The following is a 26,037-nucleotide window of genomic DNA, read 5'->3' as shown; positions in this document are numbered from 1 at the left end:
CACTCTCCACATTCAAAGTTTAAGTGCCCTAAATTTTTTAATTATGTTCACACAAACACTCTTGAGACATGCTTAGAATACTTTTGGGCACTCTCGGGACAGTCTATAGACGTTTGTGGGACACCTCAGTACTCTGGTGAAAGCTTTGGAAATTCTTCAGTTTGTGTCTTAGTCAATGATTCATATATTATAATGACAAGAAAATAAGAAAAACATGAAAGTGATGAAACGCCTTATGATGGAACACTTTCATCAATAATCTAGATTGAAGGCATATATGATATTATAATATAGTGCCCTTATTCTTATGTTTTTCATTATTTTGTCCCATTGTCATGGGTTTAAATATAGTAATATACATCTGTTTGTGCATACTATTAGTTTATAGTGTCCCTGACATGTCGTGTCCTCCATGTTTTAAATTTGCTTGTTGGAGTGTCGGTGTCGTGTCCCCGTACTGCTTACTGCAACATGTTGCTCAAGAAATAGATATTCAAGTTGGAATGGAGAACCCTAAGGTGTTGACTCGTACATCGAGTTCTAATTTGCACTCTCATTCTCTAATGGTGCAGGGCATTTGTTAAAGCCTAAAAGCTGCAGCAAGACGAGTTTTCCATTTCTTGATTATATCAATGTATAGGACACCAGATGCCAACACTATTAGGGAGCAAAGGTGGGTGGGTGGTAGAAACATGGTATACATGACCTTTCTAAATGAAGGAGGTGGTTTTTTGGCGCTCACCCAAACACAAACTGGTGTCCATCTCCTCAGGCCACCTTCGAGATAATCGTGACTGCGATATGTTTGTACAACATTTGTTGTTCAAGCGTTTGCCATCCCAGAGGGTGTTATTATCCTTATTCACCGCTGCGGTTTGCTAATTTCCGAATTGAGCTGGTGATACTAATGCAATTGTAAAGTGTGAGCGGCGTAGCCAAGCCATTTTTGGACATTGTTGGAGCTGATAAAATGATACTAGTAGTAGCCTTTATGACTTACTTCTTCGAGGTTGTTAAAGCGTCATATGTAATGGTTTTTCGGTTTTTCCCCTTGAGAGAAGTGAAGAAGCTCTATTTATATTAAAAGATAATGCAAGATTAAGGAAACATAAAATCAACTAATTAAGCTAAAGCCTACTATGATTTGGGATACTAGGTGCAGTTTGTGGTAAACTTTCTCCCTCCCTGTGAAGATTTTTAAACAAAAAAAAAATTATCTCAGTAATTCCATTATTTTTATACTTGAAAATTGAAAAATAAGTATTTATTTTTTAAGAAAGCTTAGCGGAACGGGTTAACTTAAGATGTTTACTTAGTGGCTCTAAATAGGTAGGAGTATTTAACGTTCGCCTGTGCTAACGATATTACAATAACCGAAGAAGGGATAATACAAGAAAGAGAAGTAAAAAAAACGAGAGAGGAAGGACTGTTGAGACAATAAGGTAAGGTTACATTGCACATCATGAGACAGTAGTGTATTCGTAATATCCTTTAATTAATTCCAGAACCATGTTTTCTCACTTCTAGTATGGGAGCAACAGGTAACAACCAAATTTGGTTATTGTTTACTTTTAGACTCTTCTTGCCGAGACTAAACAAATAATTCGCAAAAAAAAATTACGCAATACTAATAAATGCAATTTTTTCATAAATAAAATATAATTCAACATTTTTACTAGGCGCAACGGTTATCCACATATCCATCGACAAAAATAAGTACATTCCAATCAAATGAACAAGTAATATATGATAAAATAATTTTCAAAAACTTCCCTCAAAACCCAAACAGAATAAGGTCTTAGAGTATTGAATACTGATAGGTGATTAGACAAGGACGGATTCACACTAGGGCAAGCGGGGTCACTTGATCCAACTGAGTTCCAAAATACTTCTAGAACACGTATAGTTTTGATGAGTATTTTATAATTTGCCCCAAAGGATAATATTCTTATCCTCAAATTCCACGAAATTTATGATTCTTGCCCTCTTTAATTGTGACGTTATGCAAAGAACTCAACATTTTCTCTCTCCCGTACAAAGTCTACGAGTCTATATATAGACTCTATAGTTTGTTCTTTTTCTCTGTTTCTCTCTCTCAACAAAAGCAAGCATAGGCAAGAGCAAAGACAAAAACAAGCATAGGCAAATTATATGTGTTGCATGTAGATATTTGATCCTACTGCAACTAAATTCTAGGTCCGCTGTAGAGTTGGGAAAAAAAAAAAAAGAGAAAGAGTTATCATCGGGTCAATGTCGATAAAGTAGGCCGCCGAAGACATCGGTTGCAGAACGTAATGGTATGTTACCATCCTAATGTCCAATATCGCCTAAGTATGGACTTGACCTTGTGTATAAGCTCTTGGGCACCCTCCCCTTTTGAGCCGGATTTTAGGGATGAGCTATATCCATGAGTTTCTATAAGTTTTCAAGACGCGATCTTTAAGATCAAGGGAAACCAAACCACGACGCCAGAGTACGCCAACCTCCTGTTTTCAAGACGTGATCTCAAGGTATTAAGCCAAAACGAACGTCAATGCGATCTTTAAGATCAAGGGAAACCAAACCACGACGCCAGAGTACGCCAACCTCCTGTTTTCAAGACGTGATCTCAAGGTATTAAGCCAAAACGAACGTCAATGTAAACTAACTCCTATTTTTTTAAAACTATATTTGGTGGTATGGGGTACCGCCACGTGATGCCTCAACATCTTATCCACGACACATTTCTACATGACCTAAAACTAACTCCTAGTTCCAGTTAACTTTTTCTAAAAGTTAACATTTTGTTTTTATTTGAATTTTTTTCACATTTGTCAGCTTTCCGCCAAATTTTTGTGGATTATTAATTTGGAAAAGTAATTTTTTTTTTTACTTTTATCCAAATATTTTGAAAAATAACCACTTTTTAGTTTTTGACTTTTTTTTTCCTCAAAAGTGGTTATTTATCAAAATATTTGGGTAAAAGTAAGTAATTTTTAATTTTTCCAAATAATTTTTTTGACAAGACTTTTCCAAATAATTACACATTTTAAAAACGCGAGGTCCCGGTCAAATAAATAGCGACGATGGCTCAGGTTGGCGCTTTTACAAATACATCGTTCCTTTCACAGGCCAAAGTTATCCTGAAAGAGAGAGAGAGAGAGAGAGAGAGTGGGGGGTCTGGGACGAAGACGATGGCTGAGATTGGTGCTTTTACAATAATCATTCCCATGGAAGCTGTTAATTTCCGAGGAGGTAAAAATCTTCTCTCTCCTCCCCTCCCCACCATTCATCTTTTGCACTTCATTCTCATTCCAACACTATAAACCCTAGTTCTACTCCTTCGACCATCATCAGCCAAGCGAAACGCCTACCCATTTTCGAAAGAAAAAGATTAGGGAAACAGAAACCCAGGTCGGGGAATCTGCGCGTGCAAGATGTTCCAACCATTTTCAAAATCTCTAAGGCTTTAGCGATTACTGCGAAATTGGGCAAGTACAGCACGGCTCTTTCTCAGTTTAATAAGTTGCAGTTAGAAGACATTGAGATAAATTTGTATATCTTCGGCATTGTGATTAACTGCTACTGTTGCGTGAATCGAGTTGGCTTTGGGCTCTCTTTTAGGCACCATCGTCAAATGCGGTTATACGCCTAATGCGGTTATCTTCAACACCCTGTTAAAAGGACTTATTGCGCAAGATAAAGCTGCTGAGGCTCTTTCTCATTTCAACAAGTTGCAGTTACAAGACATTGAACTAGATTTGTATGCCTTCAACTTTGCAATTAACTGTTACTGTTGCATGAATCGAGTTGGCTTTGGGTTCTCTCTTTTAGGCGGTATCTTCAAACATGGTTATACACCTGATATAGTTACCTTCACCACCCTGTTAAATGGACTTATTGCACAAGATAAAGTTGCTGAGGCCGTTGAGTTATTCCAGAAATTAGTCGAAAAAGGAGAAATCAAACCCAATTGGCTACTTATGCCTCTTTGGAAGGGAAAGGGGTTCACCCAAATGTTGTTACTTATACCTCTTTGATTTGTGGCTTATGTAGTTGTGGCCATTGGAAGGAGGCTACAAGAATGTTAGGAGAAATGTTGGATATTGGTATTTCTCCGGACATCGTTACATTCAGTGTCTTGGTCGATGCACTAACCAAGGAAGGAAAGGCAAAAGAGGCAGAGGAAGTAATTGAAAGCTTGATTCAAAGTGGTGTGCATTCTAATGTAATCACGTACAGTTCTTTAATGAATGGATATTGTTTGCAAGGCCAGATGGATGAAGCCATGAGAGTGTTCAATACCATGGTGGATAGGGGCATTCAACCTACGATTCATAGCTACAACATTTTAATCAGGGGATATTGCGATAATATGAAAATTGATGAGGCCATCGATCTCTTTCGAGAAATCCCTCAAAGGGGTTTGAAGCCTGACCTTGCAACGTTTTCCACTATCTTCACAGGTATCTCTCGACTTGGTAGATTTACAGTTGGTCGAGAACTTCTCAATGCGCTACAACAAAAAACATCAATAGTGACACCTTTTGACACTATTTGGTGACAAAAAAATGGTGTTGTCACGGAATATACTCAATGGTGACAAACAATTTGACTACTTGTCACTGAAAACCTTTGGGTAACCAGGTCCTGGGGTGCCAAATAATGAGGGGATTTGGTGACAGAAAATTTGTCACTAAAGACAAGTTTTGGTGACAAGCGTAAAGTTGTCACTGAAAGGTCTAAAAATTTGTCACCGAAGGCAAGTTTCGGCGACAAGCGTAAGGTTGTCACTGAAAGATCCGAATTTCCTGGTAAGAACTTGGCGCGCTTATAAAAAGTTAAATAAATTTTTTTTTCATTCAAAACGACGTCAGTTTTTCTTATCACAAAAACAAGCAACCATGCTAGCTACTTGTACAGATGTTTTTCACATATTAGGTGCATATATTTTTGTGGGGTCCGTCAAAATGATCTGAACCGCTAATCTTTTTGAAAATATTTTTAGGAGGGTTTGTATAAGAAATCAGCTTCAACAAATATCGGTGAGGGCTTTTTCAGAAATCGTAGGACGAATCATTCTGATTTGACCTACGATTTTTGAGAAAGCCTTTACCGATATTTTTTGGAGTTGATTTTTGACAAGAACTTTCCAAAAAATATTTTAAAAAAAATGAGAGGTTTGGATTGTATTGTGGGAGGCCAATATAAGCCCTACAAAAATATATGTGCATGATATGTACAAAAAACACTTGTGTAGAATCATTACTGAAAAACCAGCCCTAATTTTACTTCAACTTTACTCTCTCCACTTACTCTGCGTCTTTCCACAACCGGCATTATTAAAAAAAATGCCGTTTTTAATCTGATTATGCACGTCAATAATTTCAGAAACACCTGCAAAATTTCAACCCTCCTAAAACGACATCGCCTCTTTGTGTACCCAAAATCTTCTCCTTCTCCCTCCTATTTTTTCCCTTTCTTTTGAACTAAAAGCTCATAATTTTTTAACCTCAGCCCCCAAACGAAAACTTCTCAAACAAAAAGCCCCAAGTCCTTTCTGATCGTCATTGATCTCTCACTGGCATCTTCACTGATCGTCGATCTCTCTCCGGCGTCGCAGGTACGCACGATTTCTTCCTGATCGACCTTTCTGTTTGGTTGTCACACGATTTGGATCACACACAGGCACAGAGTTCGGTTTAGATCAAGTTTTGGGTTTCGATCTCTCTGAACCTCAAATCCCCTCTCTCTATTTAAGGGTTTCGACATTTCGCTGGGAAGATTTCGAATATTCTGGATTCGGCTTCGTAGGTATATTCGTCCGTGTATACAATATAGACGCAAGCTATGCTCTAGGGTTTTCAATTGGGCAGATCGGGGTTTCAAATATTTGGGGAAGGTTTCTTAAGCTTCGATTTCATGGCGCACCAATTGCTTTTCCTGTAAGTGATTTCGATTCTCTGATTTCTATGTAAGGTTTTCAATTTTTCGTTAACTTTATTGTGTATTGGGTCTTATATTTTGTTGCGTTTTATATGAGTTTGCAAACTGATGCGAGTGATTGAGAGAATTTGATTTACAAAATTGGTTACTATGATTTTACCTTCTTTAGTGTATTACTCTCTTTTGTTTCAGCTTGATTTCTCTAAATTTCTCAGTTCCCTCATAGACCTAGGCTGACCCACAGTGGCAGAGTTGAAGATTTGATAGGCTTGATTTCATTTTGGAGTCTTCTCAAGAATCCTTGGGTTAGCAAATTCAGAATCATAATTGGGTATTCTCTCTCGTATCTCTTTGAGAATAAATTTGTTTTTTTTTTTTTTTTTGAAATGGCAGGAGTATCAATTTGTTATGAAGAACTAAAATTTGAATCTGCACACATTGGAACCACACTTTTATGTGTGTGTTTGGTCTACTGCTTACATTATATTTGGTACTTAGAATATGGACTTATACTGTTCTTGCATTGCTTATTTAGTTGTTCAAATATCCTAACATCCTTATCTATAGTATTAAGTGCAGAGTTTTTAAAGAAATGGCAATATGTTCTCTATGTGCAGGTCAAATTTGGCTCTTCTATAATTAGGATAGGATCATCAAACTCTCAAGGATGTCCTGCCCAAGGTAAGTACCCCCTTCTAAAGTTTCGGAAATTTTACCAGTTCAAGTCATATATGGCAAGTTTATGTTAAGCATTGTTTGTGATCTTAAAATGTTCAGGATTCCAAGTCATTGTTGGTGGGACAAAGTTTTGATTTATTATTAGATAGATAAAGAACTTTAGGAGATAAGAATTTATGCATATACTACATCAACCATTGGATTCTTTTGCAAGGTCCTAAATGGTACAAGTACAATATAGTATATACCCATTAATGTCATGTGAACTGTACCAATGGTTTTATGCATTGTGAAATGAACTCTTCCATTCCTCCAAATACCTGTCTATAGGATTGGATAAGGCCATGGATATGTGATATTGTCTAACGCCGTAACCAAATTAGACACTTGGAGTTGGAACATCCACTTTTAATGATTGCCCAGGTACAAGAAGCTCACAATTGATAGTAAAGAATATATTCTGACCTCTCATGTAGATGGGAGATTGTAATCCCAATAATTTATAGACTTCTGGAAAAAAGTAGTTCTAATACTGAAAGTTGAATGCTTCATGCTTTGGCTATAACACGAATGTGTTCTGTCTGGTGTGTTGTTGGGTGCTTGGGACACTTTGGAGACCTATAGATGGAGATACCTATTGGTGCCAACGGATTCGCTCTTTTCTGCCCTTCCATGAAACCAAAATTAGCAAGTTTGCTGCTAATAAAAAATTGGAACTTAGAGCTGTATTGCAGGAACTAGAGCTATTTTAAGCTATATTCCTTACAGTAATTGTAATTTCAGTTTCTGTACAGTAATTGTAGTTTTTGTTTTTGTACTACTGGTTTGTTTCACTTTGGCTACCAATTTACCAAGCTCTAACATTTGGTCTTTGGCTGGTTTTTGTCATTGGGTACACAACATGTGGTCTATGTGCTTTCAAATTTAGTATCATAGCATTCCTTCATGACAATTGCCACCGTTTTAGTGTTTTTCATAGATTAAAGCTCCAAGGATGTTGCAGTCTATATTCGCTGCAGTTGGTTATCTTTACCTGTACAAGCTCTCTCATGTACTCATTGGTGGCCATGCCGCGCAATGTGCAGTAGCATCGTTCTAGTTTTGTGTTTTGCCACTGCCCACTGCTAAGGTTAGGGAACTTGTGGCACTTCTATGGTTCGAGAGGATATCATTGAGGTTGACGTGGCAAAAACTAGCTGCTATTTTCTAATTTGACTGTATGACTTCTTGTGTTATGGCTAGTTAAGCCATATTGATCACCTCTCATACCTCCTCCTTGCCTTATGATGTTTTTAATGTACTTTGGGAAAAAGAAATACGTAAATAGAACATAGCATTCGTGCATGAAAAGAAGTGATTTATGTGGTTTAATTGAATTTGTTTTTTTACGTACAATTTAATTATCGTGCTTTTTCAGGCTTTAAAAGTGTGATAAAGCTTGAATTAATGTTGTTCATGTGTCGGACACGTGTCTCAAGTGTGTCCGGAGCCTGTCCATGTGTCGGACATTGTTACATATATAATTACTTCTTTTTTTTTTTTCCAATTTTGCACAGGTAAATAAGGAGATGCAGTTGCTTTTTGGAAGCTAACCAAGATGGAATTGAAGACTTTTTAGTAGTTATTTTTGGAAGCTAACCAAGATGGAGTAAATGGAACACTTGTTTTGAGTTCTTTTTCGATATGGATGTTTTGTAGTTTCGGTAATGTTAAGTTTGAAGTGGTTATTGTTAAAGGATGAATTTTTTGAAACGTTTTGAAGTTGGATGATGAATGTTGATTTAATGGATATTTGATATGAATTATATTTGGCTTCTTCGCAATTTAAGTTTTGCTAAGTTGAATTATAAGATACAAAAAAATCTAAAATTTAATTTGTAAGCAGTTGAAAACAATATATGAAATAAATTATATTGCTGCTAAAGTCCTCTTTTTGGTGACAAAAGAGATTGTCACTGTTGTGTGTCTATTACAACAAAAGGTTATTGGTGACATACAATCGGCTGTCATGGTCGGTACTTTTAGTGACAATTTTTGTCACAGAATAATCTCTCTTTCGTGACAACATGGTGTTGTCATTGTTACTATCTGTGACATAATTACATTTGTCACAGAAAATCTATCTTTCGTGACACCATATTGTTGTCACTGTTACTTTCGGTGACAACTGTGTCACGGAAAATTTGTCTTTGGTGACATCAAATTTTTGTCACCGTTGACAACATTCCGTGACACTTACACAATTTTGTCACCCTTGACTTTTAGTGTCATGGATACAATGACACCTCTTCTTGTGTCACCAAAAATAATAGGTGACAAAATTTGGACATTTAGTGACATTTTTACATGTCACCGAATGTGTTTTTTGTTGTAATGGCGATGGAACTTGCGGGCCTAACTCCCGACAGTAAAACTTATGGTAGGTTGTTGCGCGGGCTTTGCAAGACCGGGCATATAGTTGAAGCATTGTCATTATTTCACATGATTGAAAACAAAGGTTTAGGTCTCAATGTTGCTATGTACAATATCCTCATTGATGCATTTTGCAAGAATAAAGACCTTGATAATGCAAGGGATCTTTTCATTAAACTTTCTTCCAAGGGATTACAACCTAATTTCATTACATATAATATCATGATACGTGGTCTTTGTAAACAAGGGTTTTTGGATGAAGCTAAAGAGTTGTTAGTGAAAATGGAGCAGAATGGTGTATTACCTGCTAGTGGCACTTACAACCCTATCATCCAAGGTTTTGTTGAACAACAGAAATTACATGAGGCCATGGTACTTTTTGAGGAAATGGTTGGAAGGCGTATTTCACCCCATGCATCTACTTTTCACATGATTAAGGATTTAATCTCAAATCGGGGATACGATCTTGCTCTCCAAGAAGTGATAACAGAGTTCATGCCTATGATAGACGTGGAGCTAGGAAGGTAAATCTAGTTTTACGCCAAAGTCTGTAGGCTATCATTGAGCGTAACTCTCGTCTTTGTGCCTATATATATAAGTGGTATACTGAATAGGAATTTGAGGTTGTAACCTCTTTTTTTCCTTTGGAAAGGTAGAATACACTGTCCCAACGTATGTCCCCTTAACTCTTCCAGTCTTCAATTACTCTCTGAATGCCTCTAAATTGCTTAGTGTACCATGATTTGCATTGGCATTAATTCTTTTTTTCTTAGCATTACCACATGTTGTAGATTCTTACGTACTCTTATCTTCCTCCCTTGGCAATATTTTTTATCTTTTCTCCTTCTACTAGTATGAGTTCTAACATCCTCTTCTTGTGCTTCAGTAATTCCATTATTCATTTCAATATTGGGTTGTACAACATTGGCATTTCTCTCTCAACAAATGTTGTACGCTGTGATTGCAAGGGAGAGATTTAATACAGCATTTATTAGTTAAAAATAATGACAGTAATTTCTATCCTCATTTCGAAGTGGAATGAAGATTATAAAAAAAGTAAGGAGGAAATGAAGAAAAAGTGCAGTATCTGTGAAATTTCATACATTTATATTTCACTCGTGGGTGACATTTCTTTGTTAGTTTGATGATCTTTAAAGTCCATGAAGAATTTGCAATTAGTGGTATCCCCTCATAAGGCGTGGCCTTGTATCATGATTGTGAGTTTTTTCATTTTTTTGATAACAGACAAATTCATCGCTCATGGAAGAACAGAAAACTGCCCGCTTGAGGCTACAGACTCCCAAACACCAGAGCCCGTCAGTGGGTACACAGACCTCAGCGACCGGGTTATCCAAGGACGAATCCCCAAGGCGAATGGTGGACACTCGCGAATGCACATGAAAATAAGCTCCACACAAGGATAATATGCTAAAAGTATTGAGGACGGCAGCGGTAATTTGACTAGCCTCACTGTCCTACCCGTCGTGCAACTTACTGAGGGAACAGAAACACCCGCAGAGGGTGGGATAGGTTCCACGCAGGGATCATAATTGTGAGTTCACTTCATCCATTTGGAAAGCCTAAGTTTTTACTGGTGTATCAAAGGTGCTGAGTATCGGTGCTTATTCCATAAAAGATCTCCCGTTCAGATATTTTTCTCCAGAGTTCTTTAAAAAAATTTCCAATCGAGAGGATTGCTTATTTGACCTCTATCTCCTTTATGATACTGTATAGGAAGAATGAAAAGGGTAAAAGAATTGTTTCTATGGGAAAAGCAGTGATTGAATTGGTCTCTTATGACGAAGATCAAAAAAAAAAAAAAAAAATGGTCTCTTATGACTAATACTATTTCAAGGGGATGTTTGGCAGACTCTGCTTCTCATTCGCATTGTATACTTTCGCATTCTAGTTTTTCTCAAATTTGAATGATAGATCCATCCATAATAATGCTACCCTTGTTGATTCTGTTACGTCTAGTAATTAGTCTTGTTGATTAATTCAGTGCTAGGTTGCTGTAACATTTAGGGGCCGATTGGGAGCCGAATTATTGGATTCTCCATTTTACATTATTGCATTATTGGTGTTTGGGAGTCATCAATTCATGAGAATGCATTTTCCGGAAAAGCATTATGAAAATCACACTTTCGAAGCACAATTTGAGAATTGGAGTTTTTGCTTTCTGGTTTTCCCGTGGACGAAAAACCTAATTATTACCCTTGCCGTCTGAAAGGGTTTTGAGTCAATATCAAAGAATTAAACATGCCCAAAAGGAGAGGACCTCAAAGAATTCTCAAACCAATGAGATTTTAGTGAGCTCAAGCCCATAATAATAGGTTTATGACCTCATTTTTAGACTTGTATCCAATTCCTTTTTTATCGGACTAAACTATTGTAATGGAAGGTGGAGTTGGTTCTATGGATAAGTTGAAATGTGCGTAAGCTAGTCTGGATATTTTGAATTATCGGAAACTATACAGCACCATGCAGGTGTGGCATTTTTAATTCAATCACTATTAATCTGGTAAGACTACATATTTGTAGGATTGTATACCCTTCACTATTAGTCATATATCAAACGAAAGGCTGGCCATTTCAGTACTACTTTCACTCTAAACTCAACAAGACATCGGAGGTGGCCGCAGGATTTTAACTCAGTGGTGACAAAAATGCATACAAAACACTATATAAGATGACTATATATACTTTGCTTGAAGATTTATCGAGCCTAATTTATTTTATTTTCTTGAGCTGTATGACCTATTTACTCACAAATTTCAGTAAATTTTCATTTACTCAGCTTTGCACGACTGATTCAGTGCCAATAATAAAAAAGAAATATCAAATTATACACAAAAATATACAAAATTCTAGTATGATTTTTAAACCCAGAAGATTCGCTTGAACTCTCAAACCCTGGTGGAACCACCCCTACAAGACATACAAAAGAAAACAAAGGCATACATAATCAACTAATTAGCTAAAGACACCAATTAAACACATCCTTGAGATGGAATAGAGTGAAAGAATTGTTCACATCCATCAACTAGGACATCAGGGTAATAGAAGAATATTTTCCATGACCTATTAGCAACCAAAAAAGTGAAGATATGCAGCATATATTCGACATATCTGTTCAAGTAGGCACAGAGAAGGAAATATTCCAAGGCCAAATGATCAGAAATCAAGTACTAATTAAACAATGGGACATAAATTGATTTGGGTCTCTATGTCTGCCCTCTCCGATGCCATTTGGCTTTGATTTGGGGGCATGATTCTACAACAAAACATCCCTGTAGCTCCTCGGTTCTTGGAGGTTTAAGGGGGCCACTGTTTCAGTGGTATTCTGAAAGCAGCCACTTTGTGCATGTATTTCCAAATGTTGGGTCTGTCTCCAATTATCTCCCGCTCATACCCCCAATGATTGGAGACTAGATGGGTTCTGTTATATTGTTGTTGTTGAATTGTAATCTTATCCATACATATGCTAAAAAAGCTGAAGTCAAAGGCTCGGAAATTCATAGAAATGAAATTGTCCAATGATTATTATTATTTTTGATAAATCAGAGTTCGGATCAGCTTATGTCCATCTCAATTAATTCCCTGATAGACCAATTCCTCCGTCCTTCAAGGGAACCCTGATTTCAATTGCCAAATGAAGATAATCGAAGATGGTGATAATGATAAGAACAGTTCTTCAATCTGGGGAAAATACCTTCTCAGAGACCTGTAACAAGTACTATATCAAACAAATTGTAATAAGAGAAATTCTAAGTAAAAAACACTAACTCGATAGAAAAACTAAAAAAAGGGTTTCTTGTTAAGCTTTTGTTTTACCAGTGGTTGGCTTATTATACGTGAATTAGATAAAATACTGAAATGCCATATAATAGAAAACACATTTATGTGGGATATCAACGGTTCTTCAGGAAATCGAAATGTCCGAATTAGTTATTCCAGTACGATTGTTGAGCAAACACACCCAAGAGCGTAAAAGTGAAAGATGGTTCAGGATACTAATCCCTCCTGCAATGAAAGGCAAAAAAAGATGAACAAAACATTTGAACTTGTGAGGCATCGACCAAATGATACGATGTGATACACATATGTTGGCAAGCAAAAACCTAAAAAAGTAGGATATGGATACGGCCAAGATACGTTTGCAATTAAGTGAGTCCTAAAATTTGGAGAATCATGTTGCACGTAAGCTTATGAAAGCTGATCAATTAGGAGTGTGATATGGATACACCACACATGACATGAAAAGAATTTGCGATAAATATGAGTAACCGAGGAGTATCGGTATCCGAGTCAATTAGGATAGGGACATGACTCACTCGTAGAAGTATCCGTGAGCTGACAGATTTCAATCCTATATCAGCATGATTCCAACATTAAGTTGGGATATTGATAGTGTAAAGGGAAATCAATCGAGAATAGGATGCTAAGAACATGCAATAACGTATCAAGGAAGCTGCCTCTCCTGTATTTAGATATTAATTGGTGACCAAAACGGTTTGTGCAAGGAGGAAAAAAAACTAAAGTAGGGAAGCTGACAGAAACACACTTCTTGGCACCTACTGGAGCTTTTGAACCGTCAGGAGACGGCTCAAAACCAAGAAAAGAGAGAGGAAAGAAGGGTAAATGACTTCTAATATTGACTTCTGTCCCATTCCTTCTCATGTGCAAAGCACGGATACAAAGCGGACACACCATTTTTCCAAACGGTTACAACATGGACACGTTGAGATAAAAGAATAAATTACAGCTCCTACCAAATTAGAGATATAAGAACAAACAACATGACCATTATGAAGCAAGAACTATCCATCATTTCAATTGATCGTCCTTTAACTTTTTTAAACTGCAATCGTTCCTCCAATTGTGTTCTCAACATGTTCTTGTCCGACTGTTGCACACAATTGTGAGACCGGGAGACGTATCTGTGCTTCTTAACATTTCATGGTACACTTGACAAGACCTAAAAAAATGATAGTCATAGAAGATCAACGAAAAGTTAAGGTAACCAAACAGATCCTACTGATGAAAAATGAGGTGAAATTCCTAAATTCCTCGACTAAGACGTCAGTGCCTCTGTTCGCATTTGATGGTATAAAGTCTGCAGAACAGAACAAAAGAAGAAGATTTCCGCCACGTATTAGCAACTTAAAAGTGAAGATAGGATGCATATATTCCATACATCCGTTCAAGCCAGCATAAAGAAGTAAATATTCAAAAACCAAAACATCACAAAATACTAAACTACGGTTAACAAAGCAAAAATTCTAAATCAGACATCCCGAAATCCGGAGAAACTCCAGTTTCAAACACAGAAACTCTTAATGATGATTAAGATAACAACAATTCCTCAAACTTAGGCAAACAGAATCTCAGAGATCTGTAACACATATTCAAGGTAATTGCAATACACGCAAACTCAATAACAAAACTGACTATAATGGAGCTGTTAAAAAAGGGGAAAAAAATAACTACACTGGAATTTCTTATTAACAAGCTTCTGTTGCATAAAGACTTAGCTAATATATGGTGTGGATGAAGTTCCTTTCATTCATATGGAAAAGCCGAGAACGAAAATGGCATCTAATCCGAGAGGATGCTCATTTGATATGAACAATACTTCAAAATATCGCTACATTCAAATAAATAAATGACACCATAGATATGCTGGTGTACACCACAGACAAACAAGACCACAAAATTGCAAGGTGGTTCAGAACCATTCCTGTAATGAATGCAAAAAAGGTGAAGAAACATTTCAATCAACCTAGATTCCTTTTTTAGAACCACTAATAACTTTCCCATGCTGTTCTAGTAGGAGCAAGGATCCAACTTTTCCTAGTGCTGCACAGCTTCTCGAGGATGTTGCTGTCTCAATTTAGTGCATAAATGGGATCGAGAATATTTCCTCTTTCAATACGTCATTGCTACACTAGAACGGAATTGGGAAGTTGTCAGTGGATCAACAATCAAGAATATGATGCCAACAACATGCAATTAAGTATTGAAACCAAACTCTTCACCATCTTCTATATCTAGAGATGAAGTGGTGACCATAAGGTTCCGTGAAGGAGGAAAAAACACATAGAATGCCAATGGCAGTTGATGCATCTACCCTTATTTGTACGTACCGGAGGTTTAAGCCACACCTCCTAATGGTGCTGGCTCAGATAGGCTATACTTTTCTATATTTCATTACAGAAGCTTCCTTCAATCATGGGATGAATCCTCATGTTTACATAACTTACAGACATATAGTTGCTGGCTTAGGAATGCTACCCTTTGCCTATTTCCTTGAAAGGTATATCTTACATCTCTGTATTTACATAGACACGCATACAATTATAATTGGGCATGAATGCTATGAAAATGTGTGCATATTGTGCCCAACACATCTCTGCCGTAAAGAAAATAAAAAAGCCCCGATAAGTTCCCTTTCGGCAAAGTACAAAAAAAAATTGGTTTTTACCTGTCTAATACATGTTATATTGAGTAACTTGAGTTATGTTACTGCATGAGATTCATGCTGAGAAGTTTCATTAGTTAATGGTCATAGATCATATCTGTAGTCATATATATTAAGACAAGTTGATTGTCCAGTTCAAAAGAATTCCATTCAGCAACGGGTTAACATTTACTGACAGTTCATTTTTCACTGCAGGAAGATTAGGCCAAAGTTGACAGTAGCCCTATTTTTGGAGATTTTTGTTGTCTCTCTTTTGGGGTAAGATCATAGTATACAACTCCCAAGCAACAAATGAGAAGAGAACTAAATAGCCTTTGAATGATTGCAGGGTGGGATTGACTCTAAACATGTATTTTGCAAGCTTGAGATACACCTCTCCAACCTTTGTTGCATCGATGGTCAACACCATAGCTTCCCTAACTTTTATAATCGCAATTCTTCTCAGGTCATCTAACTTATCTTTGAATCTACAACCTTCATTAATTTCATTGTGAATGCATACATACAAACTGGTTACGATGTTTATAAATTAGTGCGGTGATGTCTTTGTGCAGGTTAGAGGTTCTTGATCTTCGAAAACCTCGTGGGGTAGCCAAAGCTGTTGGAACCTTGGTTTCCCTGGCAGGAGTCATGACCATGACACTTTATAAGGGACCCATTGTGAGGAACTTAGGGCATCCTCCAATCCATCTTCATGGAAAAACAACTATCCAGGAGAACTGGCTGAAGGGTTCAATTCTTACAGTATCAAGCTGCATAACATGGTCTATATGGTACATTATGCAGGTTTATGACTCCATCTCCTCTATTCCGGGTTCATTTATACAGATTGAAATAAAGTTATAAACACTACAGAGTACATGAGTTGCATAAAAGAGAAAGACCAATCAACATATTAAACAGATAAGTTCAGGATTCATATAATAGTGAATCTAATTAAAGATCAACTAGAATGCATGAATCGCAAGTCTCAACAGAAACGGTTGCATACTGTAAAAGAGAAATAATAATAAAAGTTTCAACAAAAATAAAGTACAAACATTGATCGTAAACATTTCCTTGTGGTGATGAGTGAACACAAGAAATGGACGAAGCTAGCACGTTGAAAAATAACGTAACAGAAAATTTACCCTACTGTATCAGCATCTTCTCAAAGTGGCTAAATTCTGACTATAAACCTCTCTCCTAAATGTTGCAGGCATTTACATTGAAAAGATACCCAGCAAAATTATCACTGACTACATGGATGTGCTTTGTTGGAGCAGCACAATCAGCCGTTTTCACTGTGTGCACAGAACACAAACCAGCTGCTTGGACCATCGGTTTCAACATTGACTTGTGGTCTACCATCTATGGCGTAAGGGTTCAGTAATCTAAGATAAACCAAAATCAAAACCCGATTTTTCTTGCAAGGGCTTAGTGTTCATTGTCTCATGGCAGGGACTTTTGATATCTGGTTTAGTAATATTCATCCAGTTGTGGTGCACAGAAGAAAAAGGACCAGTGTTTGTGACAATGTTCAACCCCCTATCGACAATATTAGTGGCAGTGCTAGCATACTTTGTATTTGGCGAGAGACTTTACATGGGCAGGTAAAATTATGTCTACATATCCATTTTTTCCCATTTTTTTTGAAAAGATAATCGAATTAGCCTGTCGTAGATATCAACATAGCGTCAATTTTACCAAGATCAAGTTGCAATGGTATCAAGATCAACTTGACAGCTATTTAGAATCTTAGATAGATATACTTACACAGTTCACGATATATACATCTTTTCATATACTGCAGGGCGATTGTGTTTCAAGTTCTAAAAAACCCGTCTTTATTTTGTACAGCATACTAGGGGGAGTTGTCGTCATTATTGGGTTGTACTTGCTGTTGTGGGGTAAAGAAGGTGATCAAGAAGAAATGAAGGCGGAGGAGCAAATCGTTCCAACTTGTTGTGAGGAGCATAAAAACCTGAAAGTACCAGTATATACTTCTGCTGGAAATTACACGAAAGAAGAACCATAAGAATAATATATTATTCATCAGTTTGTCAAGAAAGGCCATGATGTGCTCAATAAAACCAAGAGAAAAACAAAGAAGGAATGAATAAAAAGATAATTTTTGGAGCTAGATTTTCTAATCGGTGACAGAGTCAGGTGTGAAGGACCACAGTCGGGGCATGCGTAACATACGAATTGTGTATCTAGAATATGGCAAGAAATACACAGCTTTATAGCTACTAAATTACCAAAGAGGTCGCAACGGTTTCCCATTCTTAATTCAGGGAATGAATAGCAAGATTACACGGTTTTGGCGCAATAATCTGATGTCAACAGCATTGTCATTTCCTTTTCCTTTCCTCAACCAGGCTATTGGAACAGTACCATTTTAAACTATTGCAATTCAAGTACCGTAAAATTGAGAGACGTAGAAATTTAGGGTTATATTTCTCTCTTCATAAACTGAATACAACGTAAGTATTTATACAACACATTAGACTAATTATACTATGGTCCTAGAGAATGAACTAGTTACATAATAGAACAACTAATAAACTAATTACAAATAACCCATAATAATCTAACACTCCCCCTCAAGTTGGCGCGAAGATATCAATCAAGCTTAACTTGAACACAATGGGGTGGAAACTTTTGCGACCAAGTCCTTTTGTGAATATATCAGCTAATTGATTTTTGGATCTCACAAAAGGCATGCATATCAACCCCTTGCTCAACTTCTCCTTGATGAAGTGTCTGTCAATCTCTATGTGCTTCGTTCTGTCATGTTGAACAGGATTATGAGCAATGTTTATGGCAGCTTTGTTGTCACAGTAAAGTTTCATAGGATCATTATCAGAAATTCTCAAATCATGTAGCACTGTTTGGAGCCATAAGAGCTCACAAACTCCATGCGCCATAGCTCTATACTCAGCTTCTGCACTAGACCTAGCAACCACTGATTGCTTCTTACTTTGCCAAGTAATCAAATTTCCCCCAAGGAAAGTACAGTAGCCAGAAGTAGAACGTCTATCATCCACGGAACCAGCCCAGTCGACAACAGTAAATGCCTCCAATCGTAGGTGACCATGATTAGAAAACAAAATTCCTCTCCCTGGAGCAGCCTTGAGATACCTCAAGATACGGTAAACTGTATCCAGATGTGAAGTACGAGGATCATGCATAAATTGGCTAACAACCCCTACTGCATAAGTAACATCTGGTCGGGTGTGCGCTAAGTATATCAGTCGACCCACAAGTCGCTGATATCTCTCCTTATCAGTGCGCTCCCCCACATCTCCACTAAGATGATGATTCGCCTCAATAGAAGAATCTGCAGGTCTACAACCCAACATACCTGTTTCTTCCAAAAGATCAAGTATATACTTCCGTTGAGAGATAAAAATACCTTTATCAGACCTTGCCACTTCCATTCCAAGAAAATATCTTAGTGGTCCCAAATCCTTAATCTCAAATTCTTGAGCGAGACTGGACTTGAGATTAACAAACTCATCCACATCATTGCCTGTCATTATCATATCATCAACATAAACAATAAGGACAACGATCTTACCAGCACCTCCTTTGATGAACATAGTATGATCTGCATGGCTTTGTTTGTAACCAAACTTCAACATAGCTTTTGAAAACCTGTCAAACCACGCTCGAGGTGATTGCTTCAACCCATAAAAAGCCTTTTTCAATCTGCACAACTTTCCCTCAGTCTCTGAGGAAGAAAACCCCGGTGGTATATCCATAGACACCTCCTCCTCTAACTCACCATGAAGGAATGCATTTTTTACGTCAAATTGGTGAAGAGGCCAATTCAGATTGGCAGCACACGAAATCAAAGCCCGCACAGTGTTCATCTTCGCTACTAGAGCAAACGTCTCCTCGTAGTCAATGCCATAGGTTTGAGTAAAACCCCTGGCTACCAGTCTTGCCTTGTATCTCTCAACTGTACCGTCAGCATTCTATTTAACAGTGAAAACCCACTTACATCCCACTGATCTCTTTCCTCTTGGAAGTGATACTAACTCCCAAGTGCCATTCTTTTTCAAAGCTGTCATCTCCTCTACCATAGCTCATTTCCACTTATATATCATAAATGCATCCTGCCAATTCTGTGGAATAGATATAGAAGAAAGAGACGAAACAAAGGCATGATATGAAGAAGATAAATGATCATAAGAGACATACTGAGAAATGGGATGTTGAGTACATGACCTAACACCTTTCCGAAGAGCAAAAGGAAGATTATCAGAATCAATAATAGGAGGTTCAATGGGAAAAGATTCATTACCAGATGAGTCAACTGAGGAGTTTGGAACTGAAGCAGGGGATGGTGATTGGCAAGGTGGCAGTACACATGAAGATTGGCCTTTCTTTCCTTTCCTTTGATATCTTGCCAAGGTAGTAGGCCATTCACTGGGTCTGATACGCCTATTCACATCCACTCGTCCACCAATGTCCTGTTTTGCACTATCAACAGACACTGGTTCCACTCTAGACTTCTCTTTCTCCCCCTCACTATAAAAAGGTAGCGACCATGACCCTTGAGTCTGAGATGTAAACACTTCTTCCTCCCTCATCTCTTCTTGACTAACATGTTGCTCCCCCTGAAGAGATGGAGTGGAGGGAGAGTAAAAAAACTCGATTTCCCAAAAGGTGACATCCATAGAGACAAAAAAATTTTCTAGAGTGAGGATCATAACATTTATAGCCCTTCTGGGTGGGAGAGTACCCGACAAAAACACACTTATGAGCTTTATGACCCAACTTGCCACCAGCAGGGTGAGAAACATGAACAAAACAAACACAACCAAAAACTCTCGGAGGAAGAGTCAGGACACGAGAACTGTTAGGAAGACACTCAATAGGAGTCTTGAAGTGGAGAACACTAGATGGCATACGGTTAATAAGATAAGTTGCAGTCAAAATCGCTTCTTCCCATAAATATTTGGGAACATTCATGGTGAACAAAAGAGAGCGAGCAACTTCAGCAAGATGACGATTTTTGCGTTCAGCAACTCCATTTTGTTGTGGAGTGTCAACACAAGTCGTCTGAAAAAGAATACCATTGTCATCCAGAAAAGTCCTAAAATTCTTATCGATATACTCAGTGTCATTGTCACTACGAAGAATTTTGATATTTGTGTCAAATTGAGTGCACACCATCGCATGAAAAGATTTAAAACAAGAAAATACTTAACTTTTGGACTTAAGTAAATACACTCAAGTCACACGAGAATAACAGTCAATAAAAGTGACAAACCATCGAAAACCTTTAAGAGAGGTAACAGGAGAAGGACCCCAAACATCAGAATGAATAACCATAAAAGGGGAGTTACTCCGTTTATTAATAGGTGCATAAAATGAACGTTTATGTTTTTCAAGCTCACAGGCTTCACAAAAAAACTGGCTCCTAGAACAATGATTAATTAAAGTAGGAAATTTTTTTTCTAAAATCCCAAAATATGGATGACCCAATCTATGGTGCCACTGATGTAACATAGAGAGAGTTGAACTCGTATTTGCTTGTAGAGCAAGACCACATGACAAGGGTGGACGAGGTGCAGACTTCAAAAAATAAATGCCACCCTGTGCTTTACCACTGCCAATCACTTTGCCCGTGTCCAATTCCTGAAAAACACAATGAGTAGGAAAAAAAGGTCACTGAACAATTTGCAGAACGAGTAAGACTACTAACGGACAGAAGGTTAGTGGCAAAGTTTGGAATATGGAGAACTGAAGAGAGGGAAATAGAGGGAGAATAGCGAACGGAACCTTTCCTTGAAATAGCAGAGAATGATCCATCTGCTATTCTGACCTTATCCTTACCAAAACAAATAGAGTAAGAATCAAATACAGATGAACAACCTATCATATGATCTGAGGCACCAGAATCTATAATTCAAGGAATAGCAGAAGATGCAGTAAATGCGCTAGCCGGAATACCTGTGTGGGCAAAATATGATGACGTAGAACCTGTGGTGGAGGTGAGAGCTATAGTAGATGGAGAATCAGCCCGAGCCATGAGGCGCCTGAGAGCTTGCATCTCCCCCTGAGAAAATCCACTAACATGATCAGAAGGCGCCTGAACTCCAGTATTGAACCCAGAATCAGGCAAGGTAGCAGCTGTGGACTCTGAAACATGAGCCTAGGCTTGAGAACGCATGAAACCACGACCACGACCACTGCGTCCACCCCTTCGCCCGCGAGAGAGACGGCCATGTAACTTCCAACAGAAATCCCTAGTATGGCCAGTGTTGTGGCAATGATCACACCGGATTGACTCACGATCAATAGGTCCACTGCTAGCACTAGGCTGTGACTTACCACTCTGTGGAACAAGCCCACCACTAGAACCAAACTGACCCTAAGGGATGACAACCAAAGCAGAACGATCAGAAGTAGGAGTAGGCACCATAGCACTCCTCCTACTCTCCTCCTGCTGAACAATGGCATAGGCCTCTCCCAAAGACGAAAACGGAACACGACCCAACACCTGCACTCTAATTGGATCATATTCCACATCAAGGCCAGCAAGAAAGTCATAAACACGCTCTTTCTCTATCCTTTTTAGCCAATTAGCAGCATCCACCGCACAAACAGCTTGAAACCCCTGATAATAATCAAATTCCTGCCATGCTCCACTCAAGTCAGCAAAGTACACAGAGATCAGGCGATGATTTTGTTCCAATGTACGAAGTCTTTTCCTCAACTCAAAACACTGTGCATCATTACCTTGTTGAGAATAGGTTTGGGCTGCAGTAGTCCAAATCTGATATGGAGTATCAAGGAGTAGAAAAGTATGGCGAATATCAGCTCTCATGGAGTTAAACAACCAGGTCATAACCAACGATTTTTGAGATTTAAATTTCTTAAGTTCAACAGCCTCAACAGGTGGAGTAACAGAGCCCTCAATAAACTCTGACATCCCTTTAGCCTCAATAGCTAAAGTGAAAGTGCGAGATCAAATCAAATAATTGGTACCATCCAATTTAAGATGACAAATATCCAGAGAAGAGTTATCCAAAGTCCCTAAGCGACTCAACTCATCCTTTGTATTAACGGAAGCCTTATTTTTATCCTCTGATGACATTTTAACAGTAGAACCACAACTCCGAATCTACAATACTCAGACAACTCAGCAATAAACGCCCGAAACAATACTAATTGCAACAAACCACCTTAAAATAAATATTCAGAGTGCCAAACAGTGCCAAATAAATATCCACCTAAATATCCACCTGTTGAAAGCTCAGAGTGCCAAATAAATATTCAGAGTGCCTTGTCTTTATACTCATCAGTCAACTCACCAGCTGAAAGCTCCTACCACTACGAACTACGAACAGTGCCAAATACTTAGATCAAAAAATTTCTACCACTACCACTGTTCCAAAACAAAGAGTTATACCACTGAAACAGTCCGTCGGAGGTCCGGCAAGTGTAGGTGAGGTCGAAACTGAACTGGGTCAAGGCTGTCGGAGGTCAGAGTTAGTCCGGTGAACTTCAGGTGTCAGCAGAAATGGCTGGACGAAGTCGGAGCAGGCAGATCTGGTGCGTATACAGTAGACAAGGGTCGTACGGCATCAGAAATAGGCGGGATCGACGGGAGTGACGTCATACGGCGGCGGAATGGACCACAGAGGTGCCGACAAGTCTCGTCGGCGTCAGACAGTGGTCGACGAGGGCAACGGTCTAGAAAAGGCGACAGTGGATGGAAGTTGCTAAGTCTTGATTGATCGGAAGGAAAAAAAAAAAACGACAGGTACTCAGTTCTATCGCTCTGATACCATGTAAAATTGAGAGACGTAGAAATTTAGGGTTATATTTCTCTCTTCATAAACTGAATACAACGTAAGTATTTATACAACACATTAGACTAATTATACTATAGTCCTAGAGAATATATGAACTAGTTACATAATAGAACAACTAATAAACTAATTACAAATAACCCATAATAATCTAAGAAGTACAAATAATGACCCTCAGTCATTGCTTAAAGGAATAGAATGTTAACTGAAATAGCAACTGAGTTGAACAAGATTTGACCCTGATTCATGTTTCCAAAAGCACCATATTTGAGAGAGAGAGAGAGAGAGAGAGAGAGAGAGAGAGAGAGAGAGAGCTGTTATGTACCACCTGTTGAGAGTTAAATTTTGCGACTACTGTATAAGCAGAAAATCTAAACAGAAAGGGGTACCCGGTTCCTTATATGACTAAAAATATTCAAGAACAAATAGCATATTAGCACCATACCCTAACAGCATCTCAATGAAACATGGGTACGGTACTCTGGTACAGACCACTGTTTTTCACCTATCCTGTTTGAAATAATCGGTAATGGAACCTCTTATATCTGACTTGAACCTCGTCATTTCAATTAACGCACCAGCAACAGATCTACAAAGATGACGCAACACCAGCATCCTTACCAGTCTATCATATTTCATGAACTTCTTCCCTTGCCTAACAAGTTCAAAGGGGCAAAGCATACCAAAATGGTCCAAATATTCTTACAATTATTACAAAGCAGCGAGATGCCTGAGCTCTTGATATTGATCCGTCAAGCGCTCATGAACTCTCGCAATGTTTCAAATAATCGTATTGCAACGGGTAATTAAAAATGCCCCATGGAAAAGAAAGAAAACAGACAGCAAGCCCAAAAACAAAGGAACAAAACAGACAGTTGAAGCAAATTACAATGGAGGGGCCTTAAAAATAGTAGGCACATTCCAGAGATTGCAGATATGCCTATTGTTTAAGCTTTTTTTTTTTTTTTTTAATCTGTGCCTATTGTTTGCTAACATATCTTCCAATCTTCTGATATGTATCTCGACACCATACATAAAATGAACAAAAGAATAATACACCATACATGTTTTCTTTAAGTTCTTGTTTTGTGGACTGATCATGGTGGAAATAAGAATTCACATTCACTAGAGATTTCTCTCTCTTGCGGCCTGACCCCCGAAGGTTACCAAGTTTCGAGCTCACGGTGTCTATTACTCACTTAACGAACTTAACTTTCAACCTTAGTCACATAGTGGGCGTGAGCATGCATGACAGCGTGAGCGAGAGCGCAAACAGGAAAACACCTTTCGAAATATCATAAACTATCAAAATTAGCGAGAATGAGGACTGAAAATACTAGCGTAGATGCACGCACATAGACCATATTCAAGGATTATGTGACTAAGTTCTCGACTGTTTTGCTTTTATGGAGTGTGGATCACATATTAGAAGATTTTTAAAATGACCCTATAAACTTCCACCCAAATGTCTCATGAGCACATACCGCTGAACTCTTCCTCGAAAAATTTTTATTTGAATTTAGATTGCTAAAAACACTCACGAACGGCTGTATTATGCCCTAGATGCCCTGTAGTGCACCCTACACTACAAGGTTTCCGGTTCCAACTGCTATGTGGTCTCCTAAACTAGTCTTTTTTTCCTTTTCTTGACCACGCTTTAAGCACATACCTCCTGACCTTGGAATATTGTCCTGAAATCACTTTGGCAATCCAAATTTTAGCTCCCGCAACTAAAATGTTTCATCCCTAAAACCCTCACGTGTCACAATGATGATGGATATTTAGGCCAATGATTACAACTTTTTTCAAATTTGACTTTGGCTAAGACAAAAAGAGAGTAATAGGGCCAACCAATAGTAATGATCCTCCAAGCAATCCTCCCTAAGCGCGCAACCACACAACACTTCAGTAAAAGGCGAAAGAATAATTCGCTTTGTGCCGCTCGTGACATAGCTCCGCGACCACACAACACTTGCTAAAACGCTAAAACCCAAAACCCTGTAAGAATGATCTACTGGCCATATTTCACTACCAACCTCGGATGATTCATTTGTCCAAGCCTTTCAGGCAAATGCACGGGAATGTATCCAATTCCAACCCCCATTTCTTTTCCCTTGTTTGGCCGGCATTGATTAATCAGATAAGATATGCCCTTGGATCCAGGCTGGAAGTTAGTTGAAACATAGAAGAAAAGAATAAACCCTTTTGAGTGTATTTCTATTCACTTCTTTTACCAAATGAAATTTTAAAATAGGAAGGACAATAAGCTCCCATAACCAAACCATACCTTCCATCAACAATAAAAGCATATTATTGATCACAAGAAGTTGTTGGCAACCCGCAAACGGGTTCGGCCAACTAGTTGTGAAAAAGTAATGAGTACTCTTTCGTGAACTCACAGGTTTCATTTTTACGGTGGCCAAAATATTCCAAACATTGGGTTATTGGGGATTATGTTCTGTCGTTGTCTTCAGGGCTTTAGAATTAATCGAGACACGCGCAAGCTGGCCCGGACATTCAGTTATAAGAAAAAAGAAAAGAATGAAGAGGTTGTTGGCTATATGATTGCAACAATGGAAGGTCGAGGTCGATCCCCTCTGGCTTCTCTACCTTCCCTATTTTGCAAATGAGAAAAAGGGCATGTCCCTTTCTACCCATTCCTATCTTCTTCTTTTTTAAAAAATAAAAAATTCTTTTACTTGGCGTTTTCTCTCTCTAAAAAGTCTCAAC

The 26,037-nt window shown here is 38.2% G+C and overlaps 3 protein-coding genes, 1 long non-coding RNA gene and 2 pseudogenes across 4 annotated transcripts in view; 5 read left to right on the top strand and 1 right to left on the bottom strand.

The window, feature by feature from the left end:
- The window catches only part of LOC131324102 (putative pentatricopeptide repeat-containing protein At1g12700, mitochondrial), a 50,558-nt pseudogene extending 46,294 nt beyond the window's left edge, over positions 1 to 4,264 (top strand).
- The window catches only part of LOC131323962 (pentatricopeptide repeat-containing protein At4g31850, chloroplastic-like), a 29,990-nt gene extending 19,544 nt beyond the window's left edge, over positions 1 to 10,446 (top strand). The window contains exon 7 of the mRNA XM_058355796.1: positions 10,261 to 10,446. Within this exon, the coding sequence (XP_058211779.1) occupies positions 10,261 to 10,303 (43 nt within the window). The 3' untranslated portion in view covers positions 10,304 to 10,446. The remainder of the gene's footprint in view (positions 1 to 10,260) is intronic.
- Positions 5,517 to 7,689, top strand: LOC131324118 (uncharacterized). Its single transcript, XR_009199233.1, has 3 exons — positions 5,517 to 6,256; positions 6,543 to 6,606; positions 7,583 to 7,689. It is a non-coding gene; the product is annotated as an uncharacterized LOC131324118 (long non-coding RNA).
- Positions 10,447 to 12,204: 1,758 nt separating the features above from the next.
- LOC131324973 (small nucleolar RNA snoR100) lies at positions 12,205 to 12,302 on the top strand (annotated as a pseudogene).
- A 2,773-nt stretch (positions 12,303 to 15,075) lies between these two features.
- Positions 15,076 to 17,805, top strand: LOC131324100 (WAT1-related protein At4g08300-like). Its single transcript, XM_058355926.1, has 7 exons — positions 15,076 to 15,331; positions 15,692 to 15,754; positions 15,825 to 15,941; positions 16,051 to 16,282; positions 16,695 to 16,853; positions 16,937 to 17,088; positions 17,336 to 17,805. Exons 1-7 carry the CDS (start codon positions 15,120 to 15,122, stop codon positions 17,511 to 17,513), a joined length of 1,113 nt encoding a protein of 370 aa, XP_058211909.1. The 5' UTR covers positions 15,076 to 15,119; the 3' UTR covers positions 17,514 to 17,805.
- An 84-nt stretch (positions 17,806 to 17,889) lies between these two features.
- On the bottom strand, positions 17,890 to 19,995 carry LOC131324099 (uncharacterized mitochondrial protein AtMg00810-like). The gene has a single exon (XM_058355925.1). It carries the CDS (start codon positions 19,351 to 19,353, stop codon positions 18,082 to 18,084), a length of 1,272 nt encoding a protein of 423 aa, XP_058211908.1. The 5' UTR covers positions 19,354 to 19,995; the 3' UTR covers positions 17,890 to 18,081.
- Positions 19,996 to 26,037: the final 6,042 nt, after the last annotated feature.

This window comes from Rhododendron vialii, chromosome 4a (genome assembly GCF_030253575.1).
Source record: "Rhododendron vialii isolate Sample 1 chromosome 4a, ASM3025357v1".
NCBI lineage: Eukaryota > Viridiplantae > Streptophyta > Magnoliopsida > Ericales > Ericaceae > Rhododendron > Rhododendron vialii.
The sequence above is the reverse complement of the archived record's forward strand: the minus strand, read 5'-3'. Positions and strand labels throughout refer to the sequence as shown.

Coding starts and splice junctions, on each gene's coding strand:
- LOC131324100 (XM_058355926.1), top strand. CDS start 15,120: ATGCCAATGGCAGTTGATGCATCTACCCTTATTTGTACGTACCGGAGG. Junction 16,283..16,694: donor CTATATGGTACATTATGCAG/GTTTATGACTCC, acceptor TAAATGTTGCAG/GCATTTACATTGAAAAGATA. Junction 16,854..16,936: donor TGTGGTCTACCATCTATGGC/GTAAGGGTTCAG, acceptor GTCTCATGGCAG/GGACTTTTGATATCTGGTTT.
- LOC131324099 (XM_058355925.1), bottom strand. CDS start 19,353: ATGAACACTGTGCGGGCTTTGATTTCGTGTGCTGCCAATCTGAATTGG.